The sequence below is a fragment of the Alosa pseudoharengus genome, unplaced genomic scaffold (assembly GCF_046254945.1).
Source record: "Alosa pseudoharengus isolate Yale_2024_CS ecotype anadromous, Long Island Sound unplaced genomic scaffold, YU_APseudo_1.1 YU_APseudo_1.1_scf_13, whole genome shotgun sequence".
Taxonomy (NCBI): domain Eukaryota; kingdom Metazoa; phylum Chordata; class Actinopteri; order Clupeiformes; family Clupeidae; genus Alosa; species Alosa pseudoharengus.
Window position 1 is genome coordinate 26,542,056 of NW_027468598.1, and position 15,000 is coordinate 26,557,055.

The following is a 15,000-nucleotide window of genomic DNA, read 5'->3' on the forward strand; positions in this document are numbered from 1 at the left end:
ACATTTTTAAACAAGAATATACTGTATTCATGAAGAGTAAAATACCTGAAATCTTCATCTTCTTTACTGTCTTGTTAGTGTTGTTGGTGACATGAACATTGACACTTATGGGCTCGCCATGGTAATAAATCTATGGGGAAATCATATGGAATGAATAAGGCCTTTGGTCATATCTCATATGACTGCTTTAATATGAATAATTCATAGGATTATGGTTCTTTCAGACATTAAACATTAATTAATAAATTAATAAATTAATAAATATGCAAATGTGTAGTGTATGAAGTGTCACAGCCATAGAGTACATCAGAAAATGTATCTCTTTATCATTTCCACAAAATTAGTCTGCAAATAGTTTCATTCGAAAGAAAATGCACTTCCACTTCCAATGTACTTGCGAATGATGTAGCCTAAACTGTTTAAATGCATGTATGCATGGAATGTGAGATGCTATTCCCTCGATCACCCAGCAGGGGGCTTCCTACCTCCTTATCCAGAGAGGCCTCCAGGTGCAGAGGCTTGTCGGACATGAGAAACTGCCGCGTTGTCTCGGCCATGGGCTGTGGACCTGGCTTCTCCGGGGCGTACTGGACCTTCCTGATAACGAGGCGCACAGAGTTCCTGCGGCACACACAGAAGTGCTGTCAAACTCCAGGTACTTTAAGATTACAGCACTACAAACAAAGCTGTTTTCAGAAGGTGAGTTAAAATTCTGTTATATTCCAGCTTTTAACTACAAGTAAAGTTAGTGCTTTGGTGCTGGATTGGCTTATGCTGTATGGGCATTTCGTCTGTGTGTGCCTCATGCCTACTGGCGTCATTATAAGGATGTATAACGCAGCTGGACAAAACAGAATCTGTCATGGATCAAGAGCCCCCGAAATGTCATAGTCATAAACATGATGGTGTCCTGTCCACAAGGGCCAATGCAAATGGGACAACATGCAATCACTCATGAAGCATTTCACGCCCCCATAAAATTATGGCATCAGCCCTAAACTAGAGTGGCTAACATGCTAATTAAAATAAAATATTCTCAAGGCTGTAGTGTACACACTCAGAGAACCTACAGGGTAATTTTCCTACATTCATTCACATACATTCAAGCTCAGCCCATCTGTGTCTCTCTCCATTTTTCCCATCTCTCTCTCTTTCTCTGAAAAGTAAGTCATGCACCTATAATATTTATGCTCTTAATAGTGTGACAGATGTCGAGGGAATTCATCATGTAACAATCCCTTTGCTAAATGTGGCGTAACATACTGTGATATCTTCCACATGGCTGACAGAACGGTAGGATGACTGTACCTTTTGTGGATTTTTTCCTCAACGTTCTCCGCACAGAAGGCTTTGACTTCAAAGTCCACCCCACAGGCCTTAGCAAGAGAGACCCGAATATCAGAGAGAGAGAGTGGGGGAGAGGGAGAGAGAGAGAGAGAGAGAGGGAGAGAGAGAGAGGCACTTCAGTAAAGAGCTTCCAACGAGCCGTTGCAGTGTTTCACAGCTACTGTGACCCAGCATGCTAACAGGCTGAACAAAGCATGCGCTTCTTTCATGTGCCATCGTGTTTGTGTATGGATGTGTGTAGGCCTATATATACATGTATGTGTTTGTTTGTGTGCGTATATACGTGTGTGTGTGTATATATGTGTGTGTGTATGTATGTATGTATGTATGTATACGTGTGTGTGTGTGTGTGTGTGTGTATGTGTATGTGTGTGTTTGTATACATGTGTGTTTGTGTGTGCGTGTGTGTATGTGTGTGTGTATGTGTGTGTGTGTGTGTGTGTGTGTGCGCGGGGCTGATCTGAGTACCTTTCCTGTGTCCTCGGGGCCTGGCTGCAGGGTGACGGAGCAAGGCAGGTTGGGAGGAATCTGTGGGTAGAGCACCGACATGAAATGAAATTCAGCACTGCGTTCAGATGAAAGACTACCTCACATCTCACATGAGAGGTCCTTCATTCTGAAATGGAAGGCTGTTTTGTGGAATTCTGGAAATGGAAACCTTTTCATGTCTGTTTCTAACTCACACCCAAAGAGGGATTTACGAGAGTTGAACACACAAATGTCCAGAAATGTTCTGGAAAGAATTCAGCTAAGCTAAGCTCTAGGCCACATTTACTTCTTAAGACACATTTCTCACTGAAGATGGGTATCTGAAGAGTTCAGTTGAATAGAATCATGGCGCTTTTGGCAAAGCAATTAGTATTGGGAGTCACCTTGGTATGAAACCTCAGAATAAAAAGATCAAACAAATGATAAAAGTATCAATCTTCAGCACAAGACTTGAATGAAATACTGTTCCAACAGCTTGAGAAACAGGACTGAGGAGGACCTTGAAGGAAAAAGCCCCCTTACTATAGTTACTTTTATCTCCAATTTATAGATTACAGTACATTACATTACATTATATTACATTTGGCTGACGCATTTTTAACCAAAGCGACTAACAACATGGTTAACAGTTTGAGCTTTTTAAAGCAACTCTAGGACAATTAAAAAAAGAAGATCTAGTACAATAAGAATAAGTGCATCAGTGAGTGCTGTTTTTTAAACAATCGACTCAGTTCTAGTATAGATCAACATACACCAAAAGGGGAGAGCAGAGTACCTCGAAGGTGAAAGGGTACGCATGCTCCCCAAGCTTCTTGATGAGGCGCTCCTGCAGGCGTGTGAGACTTTTCTTCTCCTCGGCCACCGGCGGGAACGCTTGGATGTTGGCCACGAAGAGGTCCTTACGGAACGTCAGGCCCAGAACGTCCAGATCCTCGCGGCCGTAGCGGAAGGCACACGTCAGCGTTACAAACACTGGACAGATCCAGGGTGGGGTTGGGGGGGGGGGGGGGGGGGGGGGGTGGGGGGAGGGCAGACAGGAATAAGAAGCTGGTACTTTAAGTCAGTATTCTTTTCATAATGGAACATGATATGAATGAGTACATCCCAGCTTAAATTAATATGGAAATCGGTTGGCACAGCACGGCACTCCGTCACGCTGCTGTGACACTCTGGGAAGCATGACAGGAATGGAGTGAGGAGCCAACTGCCAGAGCTCTGAATAAGAGCTTAATCAGATGTCACATAAAGGTTTTTTATATGTTGTATAAAGGTTATTCATCAGGTGTCACATAAAGGTTTTTATCATGTTGTACAAAGGTTATTCATCCGTTTTCTCGTACCTTTCCTCTCCTTTAAATACTCTGGATCGATTAGAACAACACCGTCTGGAAGAGAAGAAGGTAAAAACAATCAAATTTACTTACAGTAATTAAATTTTTAGAAAAGAATTGCTGAGTTTTGATTGTAGTGTTTCATTTTGGCATAGACGTGAGTTGTTTATCTCCAAGTGCTATGTCTTATTTGGCTGTGTTTAGAGTTTGGACATAACGGCAATGAGCAATAAGCAAAAACTGTAATGTTTTATCATGTGTAGCATGCTTACTTAACTTGTTTTTGAAAAAAAAAGAGAAAAAAGGGTTTGAAATGATCAGACGATGATGATCGGGCACCTCCACACAGATTTGATGGAAACGTGTAAAGTTTTTCAAATGAAAACACCATGCTTGTACACATACCGACTGGCTCCACAAGGTCCACATGGTCAACAAAGTCTCTCTTCCCAAGGTAGACTGTGAGCTAAAAAACAACAACAACATAAATGTCAAATATTAATAAACGGCACTGATTAGCCCCCCTACACCCTCTCTACCCTTTTCCTAAATGTTCTGCATACGGAAATAGCCGAAATAGACAAATGATGAGATGAAATGTGTTAGCTATTCAGCCTTAGCCCACCTAATTTCAGCTCTGGCTGCTCAGTTGGCTGAGTGCATAATGTGTCTGGCTGATTCGATGTTCTTCAATATTCAGGGCTTGGAATCTCTCCCCCAGACTGGCCTTCTCATCTGTATCTCGTTATAGACAGCGTTCATTTATCGGGAGGACCTTGGTGTGAGGGCTGTAACCTCGTAGAGGGAGAGGCTGACACTTTTTTCTCTCTCTTTTTTTCTCTTGCAAATCACAGAAACTCATCATAATGAACCCAAAAGCAGACACACACTATCACATAAACTAATTCTCATGGAGACAGAAACGCGCAGGCACAAAAACTTGCCACAAAAGCCCCAAAACACACATACATACACACACACACACACACACATACACAAGGAAACACATTTCCTGTCTTTGGCTCAGTCCTTGTCATGCATGCACCCTTGCACACATGCACATGCGCACACACACACACACACACACACATACACACACACACACACGTGCGCATGCACATACACACATCTCACACACACACACACACACACACGCCTCTTTCATATTCTCCTCACGACCACTTCCTCTACAGCGACCCCGATGCACCCTGCCTCAGACCCCCACTGCCAGGCCTCTAAAGCAGCGGATCCACAGAGAGCCCCGACACAACGCTATGATGCTACACAACGTCCGGCCTTTCTCTGCACTCGACTCTCTGTCCTCGATTCCCACGGTGAATCCCAGAGACGGTTCATCGCCGTGCCAACTTGCTGACCAGCGTCCAAACAATCATGGCTTCGACTTGTCAGCAGGCTGTCTCCGGGAGATGCAAGGACGTCTGTGTGAGAATGCAGCCCTGCCATCTCTCCCACTCCCTGCTCATCATCAAGTGAATGGACACTGAATCCTCTGCCTCCCCTTCTCCTCCTCTCCTCTCCTCCCCATCTCCCCTTGTTCTCTCCTCTCTTCTGCCTCCCCTTCACCTCTCCTCTCCTCTCATCTCTGCTGCTCTCCTCGCTTTGTCTCCCCTTTTCCCCTCCTCTTCAAGAACTCTTGACTTTGAGAAAGGCAACTGCTACTGGGCCGGTGTTGGATCTCTGGTATTGATCGAATCACGAGATAGTTGGGGGCTTAATTAGAAAGGGTAGTTTTGATGGTCAAGTGGAATGTGCCTGATACAGGCTTGTTTCATTTCCATCACTTGACACTTCAAGCATTTGCTGTGTGTTCTACATGAGCAATTCAGTTCACCTTGTTGTCAGAGTAGGGTTGTTGACCTTTAGAGATTAGCACAAATGTGAATAGAATAGAATATTACCTTGCCATTGGGACTTGCTTTCTTGAACACCCTAAAAAACAAAGGGAGAAGAGAATAAATAAAAAGGGACCACAGGCCATCACTGTAGACAAAAGTGTCTGCCAAATACCATAAACATAAACATAAACAAACATTTCAGACAGTAAACTGGTCAATAACAGCACAGTACTCATTCATGTCAGACTACACCTTAATGTTACCAGCATGAGGTTGTCTCCTGGCATGGATCCAAAGGACCTATTCCAGGTCAAGGCCAAGATTGTTTCACATTCAGCTACACTTACATTTACATACATTAATTTAGCTGATGTTTTCATCCAAAGCAATTTGCAAATAAGGAATAACATTCTAAGTGTAGCTATAAGTGCATTAGGGCACATTAGGAGTTAGGATAAATACTACTAGCTATATATCAGGTGAATACTTCAGCAGATATATCTCAGACTACAGTGTCCTAAGACAATATCCAAGGGCACAGTCAATGAATCACTCTGCTTGCACCAGGAAAGCCAAAATGGAGCAAAACAAAATAAAACTCAGTCCAGACATCATCATTCCTGCATTAGCTGGGCCACGGGCCCCCTTTTAGGGCAAGGTAGTGGGTCTGGTCTCCCCAAGGAGCAGAGCGAATTTACTGCTTCAGTGGCACTGTAACAATCCCAAATCTGAGAGTGGCTCGTTACAAATCAGGGCCATCAGTTACAGTGACAAGAGCCCACACCAAACGAGCCTAGGCCTCAAATGAAGCCATAAAGCACTCGCCGTGTCAGAGCCTGAGAAAGTGAGTGCTTTTTAGGTGACATAAAAAACTTAAAAAGTAAGCACACCGAGTAAGTTAGAGAATGCATGCTTTTATTTTTAATGATGGCTTGACCAGTTGTGAGTGGAGATCTCTCTCTCTCTCTTTCTTTCTCTCTCTCTCTCAGAGGCAGACTGAAACCATTACAAATTGACTGTCAATATAATGAGGATGTATTGCTATGGCAAAGAGAACAACAGTGGTTGCCAAGCACATTTTCATAATAGAATATTATAATAACAATATTACATCAATTGTTCTCATCTATCCTCTAGATATCAAGCCAGGGAAATTATCATTTTTGAATCTTTGTAAGGCTTGTTTCCCAGAAGAATCAGAGGGTAATAACATCCCTGCAGAGCACAAGCGAATAAGAATTTATTTATATGGTGTGTAATAGCTTGTAATGACCGGGAAACCAAGCCCTCTCACAAACTTTAGAAATCCACACAGTAACCACAAAACAAATCCATTAACTCTCTCTCTCTCTCTCTCTCTCTCTCTCTCTCTCTCTCTTTCTCTCTCTCTCGTAATCTCAATACCCCCCCTTTCACTCACACACACACACACACACACACACACACACACACACACACACACACACACACACAAACACACACACACACACACATACACACACAAAAACACTAAACTTCTCCATCCTTCCACATGAAGAGCCTGAAGAGCCCGCATCTGCTGGAGTGATAAACCCCCTTTTCCTGCAGCAACATGAGAGCGTAGCCTGTCCCACGAGTGGCCATTATTAAATAGAGAATCACAGGGAGGGGCCAGTGTGCCATTTTAATTGACCTCCTCCCGGTAACATAATAACAGCTTGCCTGGAATCAGCAGGCTTTTGGAGGGCGACAAATGCACATACTCTAACAGAGCTCAGAGACTGACGATTCCCTCCAGAAAAAGGATGATGGAAAAATACCCATAGTGTTTGGAGAAAGAAACGCTCAATATATATGGCTGCAAACGCTCAATATATATAGCTGCAAAGCATGTTGCTACTTGCCATAATTCAGAAATTAAATGTGTTGTGACTACAATTATGTATAAATATTTGTTGAATGTCTTTAATAACTTTGATTGATTTTTAATGAGACCTGTTGCAACCTCCTAATGCTAATGAACTGCACACAATCAATACATCTAATGCAGACTAATGGAGATGCACTGTGAAATGAAACTCACATTACTCTTTAAGTAGCCCATGCGTTTGCAATTATCAATAATAACTTCACTCCCCCATACCACTCATCTTCTGAGAGAGACAGAGAGAGAGAGACTGAGAGGAAGAGAAAGTGTCTAAGTGATGTGTGTGTGTGTGTGTGTGTGTGTGTGTGTGTGTGTGTGTGTTTGTATGTTAATATGTTACCATAGTTGCCAAAAGCATTAGATGATTTGCACACAGTGTGTAGAATGGAGAAAGAGTGATAAGAAAGAGTGATGAACAAAAACACTGAGAACGACAAGGAAAGACAAATTGTCAACAGAGAGCTACTGAGCCAAACAGGGAGAGGAGACGCAGTACAGGTGGAGAGAGGAAGAGGAAGAGGAGATGGGGTACAGGTGGAGAGAGGAAGAGTACAGGTGGAGAGAGGAAGAGGAGTACAGGTGGAGAGAGGAAGAGGAGATGGGGTACAGGTGGAGAGAGGAAGAGGAGTACAGGTGGAGAGAGGAAGAGGAGATGGGGTACAGGTGGAGAGAGGAAGAGGAGATGGGGTACAGGTGGAGAGAGGAAGAGGAAGAGGAGATGGGGTACAGGTAGAGAGAGGAAGAGGAGACGTAGTACAGGTGGAGAGAGGAAGAGGAGAAGAGCTAGAGGAGAGGACCAAGAGAGTGACAAGCAAGGCTGGAGGGAAGTGGAAGAAGGAGAGAAGAGGAGAATAAGGATGGAGGTAGGAGGTAAAGAAGGATAGAAGAGGAGAATAAGGATGGAGGTAGGAGGCAAAGAAGGATAGAAGAGGAGAATAAGGATGGAGGTAGGAGGCAAAGAAGGAGAGAAGAGGAGAATAAGGATGGAGGTAGGAGGTAAAGAAGGAGAGAAGAGGAGAATAAGGATGGAGGTAGGAGGCAAAGAAGGAAAGACAGGAGAGTAAATACTGAGAGCAAATGTGGAGGACCAGACTCAGGGGAGTGTAAGGGTGGAGAGAGATGATGTTAGTCTGCCTCTGTAAACAGTTATAGTGTGCACATCCCACCTTCTGGCAGGTGCAGGACAAAAGAAAACTATACTCAATTGAAAAAATATAAAGTCCGCAACACTGCTTTTGACTCCCAATTATTTAATGCAACGTTTCGACCCTGCTGCTGGGTTTTTGCCTGAAGAAGACCCAGCAGGGTCGAAACGTTGCATTAAATAATTGGGAGTCAAAAGCAGTGTTGCGGACATTATATATGTTTTCAATATTTTTTCAATTGAGTCTGCCTCTGTAGCCACCAATTCATGAAAAACTAAAAGTTTTCATTGAAAATGTTGATTGGCATTAATTGGTTCAAACAGCTCTTTGACATTGTTTGGTTCGATCAGGTCTTGTTCGGGCATAGTTGCTTCTGAACCGAACAAGTCCAGACCGAACTTCCCGACCTCAAATTCTGCTGGAGTAGGAGAACCAGAGAGAAGATAGAGAGAGTGTGAACATGTGGGGAGATCGCATAGGACAGTCAGATGAGATTTTGACTTTCTAACCCCCCCTTTACTGAACCATCATGTGGTTCAGGAACACCACGTACCCAACCCTAAACTCATACTATCTCTATAGAGATAAAAGCACAGCAAACGTCACCAAACCAGACGGTCTCTCAAACCAGCGACTCTCAGAGCCCTGCTTAATGGCGTCAGGCACAGTCAAACTGCCTCCCTAGATTTGCGTCCTGAAAAAAAACAAAAAACTTGTGGTCATGATTGTTAGTGTCAGTCTGAACACAAAAATAATTTCGGATTTACGGATCACGTTGGAATTTGGAGAAACCCTGGAATAGATGTTATTGAATTTAACATGTTTATTTGCATAATAATGGTAAGCCAATGGGTAACTGATCTTACAATGTTTTGCAAAAGATTTGTTTTATCAAGTTGACAGTAAAGTATATGTTGCACAACAAATTTGAGGAGCTCAGGGTTTGTTTTGGTGACAAATGTTACATCTAAAGTCGATCTAAATGGCTTAGTTTGTGAGTGTATTGATATGCTTACTGAATAAGTGCTGGGTTAGTGCTACTTTTGCAACTGTTGTGAAATAGACTAATTTTTTAGGTGATTTGCCTGAACAGCAGCTTGAAATCCATACAATATGCCTAAAAGTCATGCCCAAGCTTTCTCAGATAGGCCAACACAGCTGGTCACTGTACTGTAGTGGTTATAAACTTGGAGTCATCCAACACATCCAGCAGCCTTAACTGACTCGGCGCCAGACCTCCATCGCCCCATTCACTATAAAACTCACAGCACCAAGACTCATAAAAGAGGGAGGGGGGTCGTATGATGACATCACTGTAGACTATGTTAGCATGCTGTGCATGCAAAGAGTTGTCTGGGTGTACTAGCGTGACTCGCTCACTTGGCCTCTAGCAAACAAACTCTTTAGCATCTGCACACCACATCCCTCCATTTTAACATCTCCCACCAAAATATCAATGGAAGCCCTGACAGTGCAGGCAGAAATTAATTAAAGGCAAAAGACCATCTGCATGCCACCATGAGCACCCTTGCTATCTAAATTATGGTTGACATGGCAACACCAGATGTCTTTTGCCTTAACGCCCAGATATTTTTTTCCCTACCACCTCCTAATTAGAAATAATCTCCAGGCCGTGTTAACGACCACATTATACACTTTACTGTCGGCTATGCCAGGTTTAATATCTTAGCTGGTTTTATTTGCCCAGTTGCTATGCGCATGCTTGGCCATGGTGCTGCTGCGCTGCGACACTGTCTGGATGTTAAAGCACTATTGTGTTGCTAGCTTAGCTGCCTTCCAAGAATTATGATGTGACGCCCGGGGCTGGCCAAGCGTGCTGTAAATGCAGTTGTCGAACAAAACAGAGCAAACGTGTTTCCAAAATAGAGGCTGCCGTGATGACAAGGTCCTCTGTTCTTTTTTCAGCCTTAACAACAACACATTTGTCACGTGGCTCTCTGTGTTTTATTTTTAAAACAAAAGTAATCTGCATGACAAAACAAAGCATTGTACAGAATATTTCATTCTTAATATGTGTGTGTTTGTGGGGGTGTGTTTGTGGGGGTGCATCTGTAAAGTTTGCTTTAGGGAACAGCTGTGCCAGGGAGCCGTTTGAACAATTTAATTTCTCTTTTATTATTGTTATTATTGTTGTTGCTGTTGTTAGTCCAGTTGTGCTCTTCCATCTGCTTGCGCGGGGTGTAAATCCACAGGCTGATGTCGACCGGGCTGAGTCACATCTGTCTCATGTCTGTGTTTCCGAGATGGGGACATTCAACTGTCCCTGTCTGGAGGCCTCATCTCTCCCATGCCAGGCTCACTGGTTCAATTATGCCCCGCCCCCCGGCCCACCTACCCCCCCCCCCCCCCCAGCCCACCTACCCCCCCCCACACCACCACCACCACCACCATAATGGCTGTCAATTGGGCACGGCTTGCCCCAACAGATGGACGGTTTAGAAATGGACGGTCATCTCCCCAAGACCACGGCTTCATTTTGGCACTCAAACCACCTTATCTGCATTTCAAATTCAACCGGCTGCCCACAGCTGAGAAAACGCACTGTGAAATGAGATGAGGTTTTTCTAAATGTCTTGGTTTCATGGATATCAGTATTGATTTTTATGGGGCGGGTATTTTTCCATGCAGAGGGCTTAATTAGGAAACAAGGGCATGAGGCACTATTGAGCACATCAATATGATTACTGTGCAGTGATCAGACACAATTAACTTAAAACCCTCTGCCACAGAGGTGCTGTTTTTCCTTCGAGCAAGCTTGACATTTCATTTTTATGGCTTTAGTGCTGAAAGCGCTACGAGGATATGTCTCAGGCTGTGTTATCTCTGATTCTAATCAGAAGGTTTCTTCTTCCACAACAAATGTATTGCCGGGTGTATTTCCCGGCTCCTGGCTGTCAAAAGGCTTTTCCGCGATTCGCAGAAAATAATAAAAATAATTTTGCACGGCAGGCTGTGTGCAGTGTGACTAAAGCCCCTCATGCGCAGCATCTGTTGAGCAATCCCTCTTTTTTGACTGAACACTGCCGTCTCACTCATGCAGCTGCTGGGTTTGTGTTTGTGTGAATGAATTATACATCATTCCATTAGACGAATCCGCAAGCCTCTCCCCACCACTATGCTCGGCTCTTGAACTTTCAATCTGAAAATGGTTAGGGGAGGAAGGAAATCGAGTTGTTGTTTGATGGATGGTTGTCAGTCAGGGGTGTCTCGCTGCTCTACCCCAAGGAGTAGAAAGAGAGGGATGAGTATGAGAAGCTAAACAGATGTCATGATGGGTAATGATTACAAATGATGAAGTCTTCAAGGTTGTTGCTGGTTTCTAAATAAATCCCACTAAGCTGAGTGTGTCACGAATGCACAGGCACCATAGTGTCATATCAAGTCGAAAATGCACTATAGATTCTGGTAAGCTAGATGTTTTTTTTTTTCTGCATCATCTAATTAAGTTCTACCACATCCACTACAGTGACGAGGTGGTCTTTCCCATTATAAAAAAACCCCTGCACAAAACCTGACACTAAACCCCTGAAACCATGACACTAATTCCCAAACTCCAAGTACACCTTTCACACATCTGTGAACGACACAAAAGCTACCTTATCAATACAAAACAAACCTGAGGCATGACATAATAAGGCACATCATCACAAAGCCTCAACAACTCACAGCCATTGTTTCAAAATGCTCTGTGATTTTTTTGCGAAAAAGCAGCAGCAGGAACGAATGCTTCTGACACACAATGCATGCGTGGCTAAAATCCTTGAGAAAAAATTTTCTGAGCGGGTGTGACGGGGCATTGGAGCAGTGGGGGAGGACTTAGTGTCATGTTGCCCATGCCGAGGCCTGGCCTGTTCTGATAGCTCCCTAAAAAATAAATCCCATACAAGGATGGTCCAAAGAGGCTGGCGCTGTGAAAGTATCATTGCTTCTACAAGGCATGCTGTGCATTGCATGCACCATAGAAGACCTATCGATCAATTTGATCCAGAACAATAAATCCCACTCCCACTTAACCTGATTTAGGTCAATAACATTTAGGTCAATAACACTCCCCCCCCCCCCCCCAAGGCTACTGTAGTTTGCATTATGAGGAAAGGAATAAAAAAAGGTTTGGTGTTATTGTTCTATTAATTTATTTCTCTCTCTCTTTCTCTCTCTCTCTCTCTCTCTCTCTCTCTCTCTCTCTCTCTGTGACCCACATTCCGCCTCATTTAAAGAAACCACTGCAGAGTTTTGGTTTCGCTCAGAGAAGGCGCGGGGGCTGGGCATCTTCAAAGGGCCAGACAGGAGCGCATGTGTACCATTTGATCCTTTCCTCCTGTGGAGGCGGAGAGAAGAGCAGAGGATAAAGAGAGAGGAGGAAAGTAGCGGAGAGGAGGGGAGGAGAGGAGGGGAGGAGAGGAGAGGAGAAGAAAAGAGCAGAAAAGGGAGGGGAGACTTTTGAAATAATTTATCAGGGGGCTAAGTGGATTCATGCTCAATCCCGAGACTCATTTAAAGAGACATGAATGTTTAATGAGGGATTATAAAATTTTGGACCAAAATCACTGACTGTAACTCAGTGATGGACCTACGCTTGATTGGATGAGTCAGAAAATAGAATGACTGATACCACTTATTATGCTCTGTCCCCCAACATTAGGTTCTGTTCAGTTGTTTAGTTATTTCTTGTTGCCACAGACTCATTTAATTGCATTTGACTGTTTATTGTTCAGCCTCATGTGAGGTTCAATGACAAATAATGCCCTACAAGAGAACCCCCCCCCCACACACACACACAAATTTGAACTGAAATAATATTTACTTGTCAGATACTGTTCCAGAGATCTGGAATTGTTCTTAGGTGCGTATAAATTCCCTGAACAGAGGTGAATGTTCACAATGAACATGTTTGTATGAACAGATAAATGTGAACAACTTTTTGTAAACATTCCATCTCAATGGTAACTCTGAACTCAGAACTACCTCCTCAAACTGTTTGCGAGTGTTTGCGAATGTTTGAACGCACCTCTGATATGTTGTGGCATGTATCACAGTCTCACACTTGACACGTATGGTCCAAAAGGCAGAGTCAAGTCTGGTATGATTCTGACCAGGAGTCTGGCCGAGATCTGACATGGATGTGTGCATTCACAAATGTTAAGAGTGAACTCAAATCAAAACGAGAAACGCTCGGAAAATCAGTCCTGAAACGTTTGCCTATGTGCGCTATTCTGACTGCATCTCAGGTCCGCCTGTGGCCCGGATGTGGGCCACATCCTCTTGCTCGATGGTGTTTTAAGCCCCCATGCACCGTCGACTTCAAGGCATCGCTGGCGACCGTCGACTTCAAGGCACCTAACCTTAATCTTAACCCTGAGCCTAACCGTAACCCTAACCCTTGCCTAACCCTAGTGACTTCCATGCAGGGCTGCCTGGAAGACGAGTTTGGGGGCTTAAAACACCAAGTAACCTTCCTCTTCAAGCGCTGGTGTTTTGGCTCAGAGGATGATTAATGGCCCTCCTCGTTGCAGTGCTCACCCCTCACTTCATCACACAGCCGAGGGAAAGTGTGAGGGGCTCTTCACCCGCTGATTTATCTCAACATTAGAATAGCTTCATAACCACACGCTGATAACACACATTGACATTTATTATGTCTCCATGGCAGCTTCGCTTGTTCCACTACACAACTAGCCAGTCTACCATCGCTGCTTCAGTGGAAGATACAGTAGAACCGATTCATCAGTTGTGGAGGTGTTGAAGCTGAGAGGCGTTTCAAAGTCATCTTAGATTTCTGGTTCATAAAACACACTGATGTGGACAACCTTCACTTAAATTATAGAATACCAACTGTCTTTGCCCTATTGTAAACAACAACAACAACAACATCAAAAACAGACAAGGCAAGATCTTTCCTGCTATCTTGCGTGTGAGATAAGACTCACCAGTTCCAGGAAGCTTTCTCAACCTGAATGTGTTTTTTTTCTCCCCCCTTACTCTCTTTTCTCTGTCATAATAGGCAAACATGCAGTCAGGCCTTTCAGAGTGTGCATATGAATTTTTAAATAAGTGGTACCACCAGGTAATGCACAGACAAGCCCTCCCTGCACAATTTCCTATGCTGAGTCGACGCATCTTCCGTGCTGAATCGCTCTCTGTTTTATCGTCAGGGGGGTAAGGGGGTAGGGGGGGGGGGGGTTGGGGCGCGGTGTGAGTGAGTGTGTGTGTGTTCGAAACACTGTTTTGGAAAACAGTAATTTTCACTTAGCAGAGAGTGTTGCTCTTTAGCGGACAGTTTCAGAAATGCTGCATGGGATTTAAGAAATTATTTGAGAGGAGCTTGATACATTCTGTTAGGTCCTGAGAAAACAGATTATTCATAATTTTAAATCTCACTTGATAGATTGGAGATGGTAACACTTTAAGCCAAACAAACAAAGCACATTTAATGTTGTCTTCTTCCCTGAAGCAGTACAGAAGGCAGTGCTTTGCATGAGCAGTGTGTGTAATCGAGAGATAAGGCAACCCTATTACAAACTGAGTAATTACAAACTGTCAATAGATTTGATCTGAAACTAACAAGCCACCTTTAGAAAAATACAAAGCTTCATTAACTGACTTGTCTGGATTGACCCCCCCTGTGAGATTTTGCACCGATCGGGGTGAATTGATTTCATTTCTGGCTCCACTCCCCTCCTCTCCCACCCACCACCACCACCCTGCCTTGGCTGTCTCCTCTGGTTGTTTCTGCGGACCCCAGCATTGGATTTGGATCTGGCGTTACATCATCACCATCCTCATCATCATCTCTGGTGTCATGTCTCCTAGTGGGTATCAGTGTATCAGAGAACCCCCCCCCCCTCCACCACCACCCCTGTGAAGCAGTGGTCATATAAACCAGGTCACACAACTACAGGGGGAGA

General features: G+C 43.9%; 1 protein-coding gene across 1 annotated transcript in view; it reads right to left on the reverse strand.

Annotated features, from left to right (window-relative positions):
- The window catches only part of arrb1 (arrestin, beta 1), a 34,342-nt gene that overhangs the window by 6,590 nt on the left and 12,752 nt on the right, over positions 1-15,000 (reverse strand). The window contains exons 2-9 of the mRNA XM_076281601.1: positions 5,087-5,117; positions 3,573-3,633; positions 3,177-3,221; positions 2,612-2,808; positions 1,816-1,875; positions 1,309-1,376; positions 486-621; positions 46-130 (exon numbers count right to left, since the gene is read on the reverse strand). Of these exons, the coding sequence (XP_076137716.1) occupies positions 46-130; positions 486-621; positions 1,309-1,376; positions 1,816-1,875; positions 2,612-2,808; positions 3,177-3,221; positions 3,573-3,633; positions 5,087-5,117 (683 nt within the window). The remainder of the gene's footprint in view (positions 1-45; positions 131-485; positions 622-1,308; positions 1,377-1,815; positions 1,876-2,611; positions 2,809-3,176; positions 3,222-3,572; positions 3,634-5,086; positions 5,118-15,000) is intronic.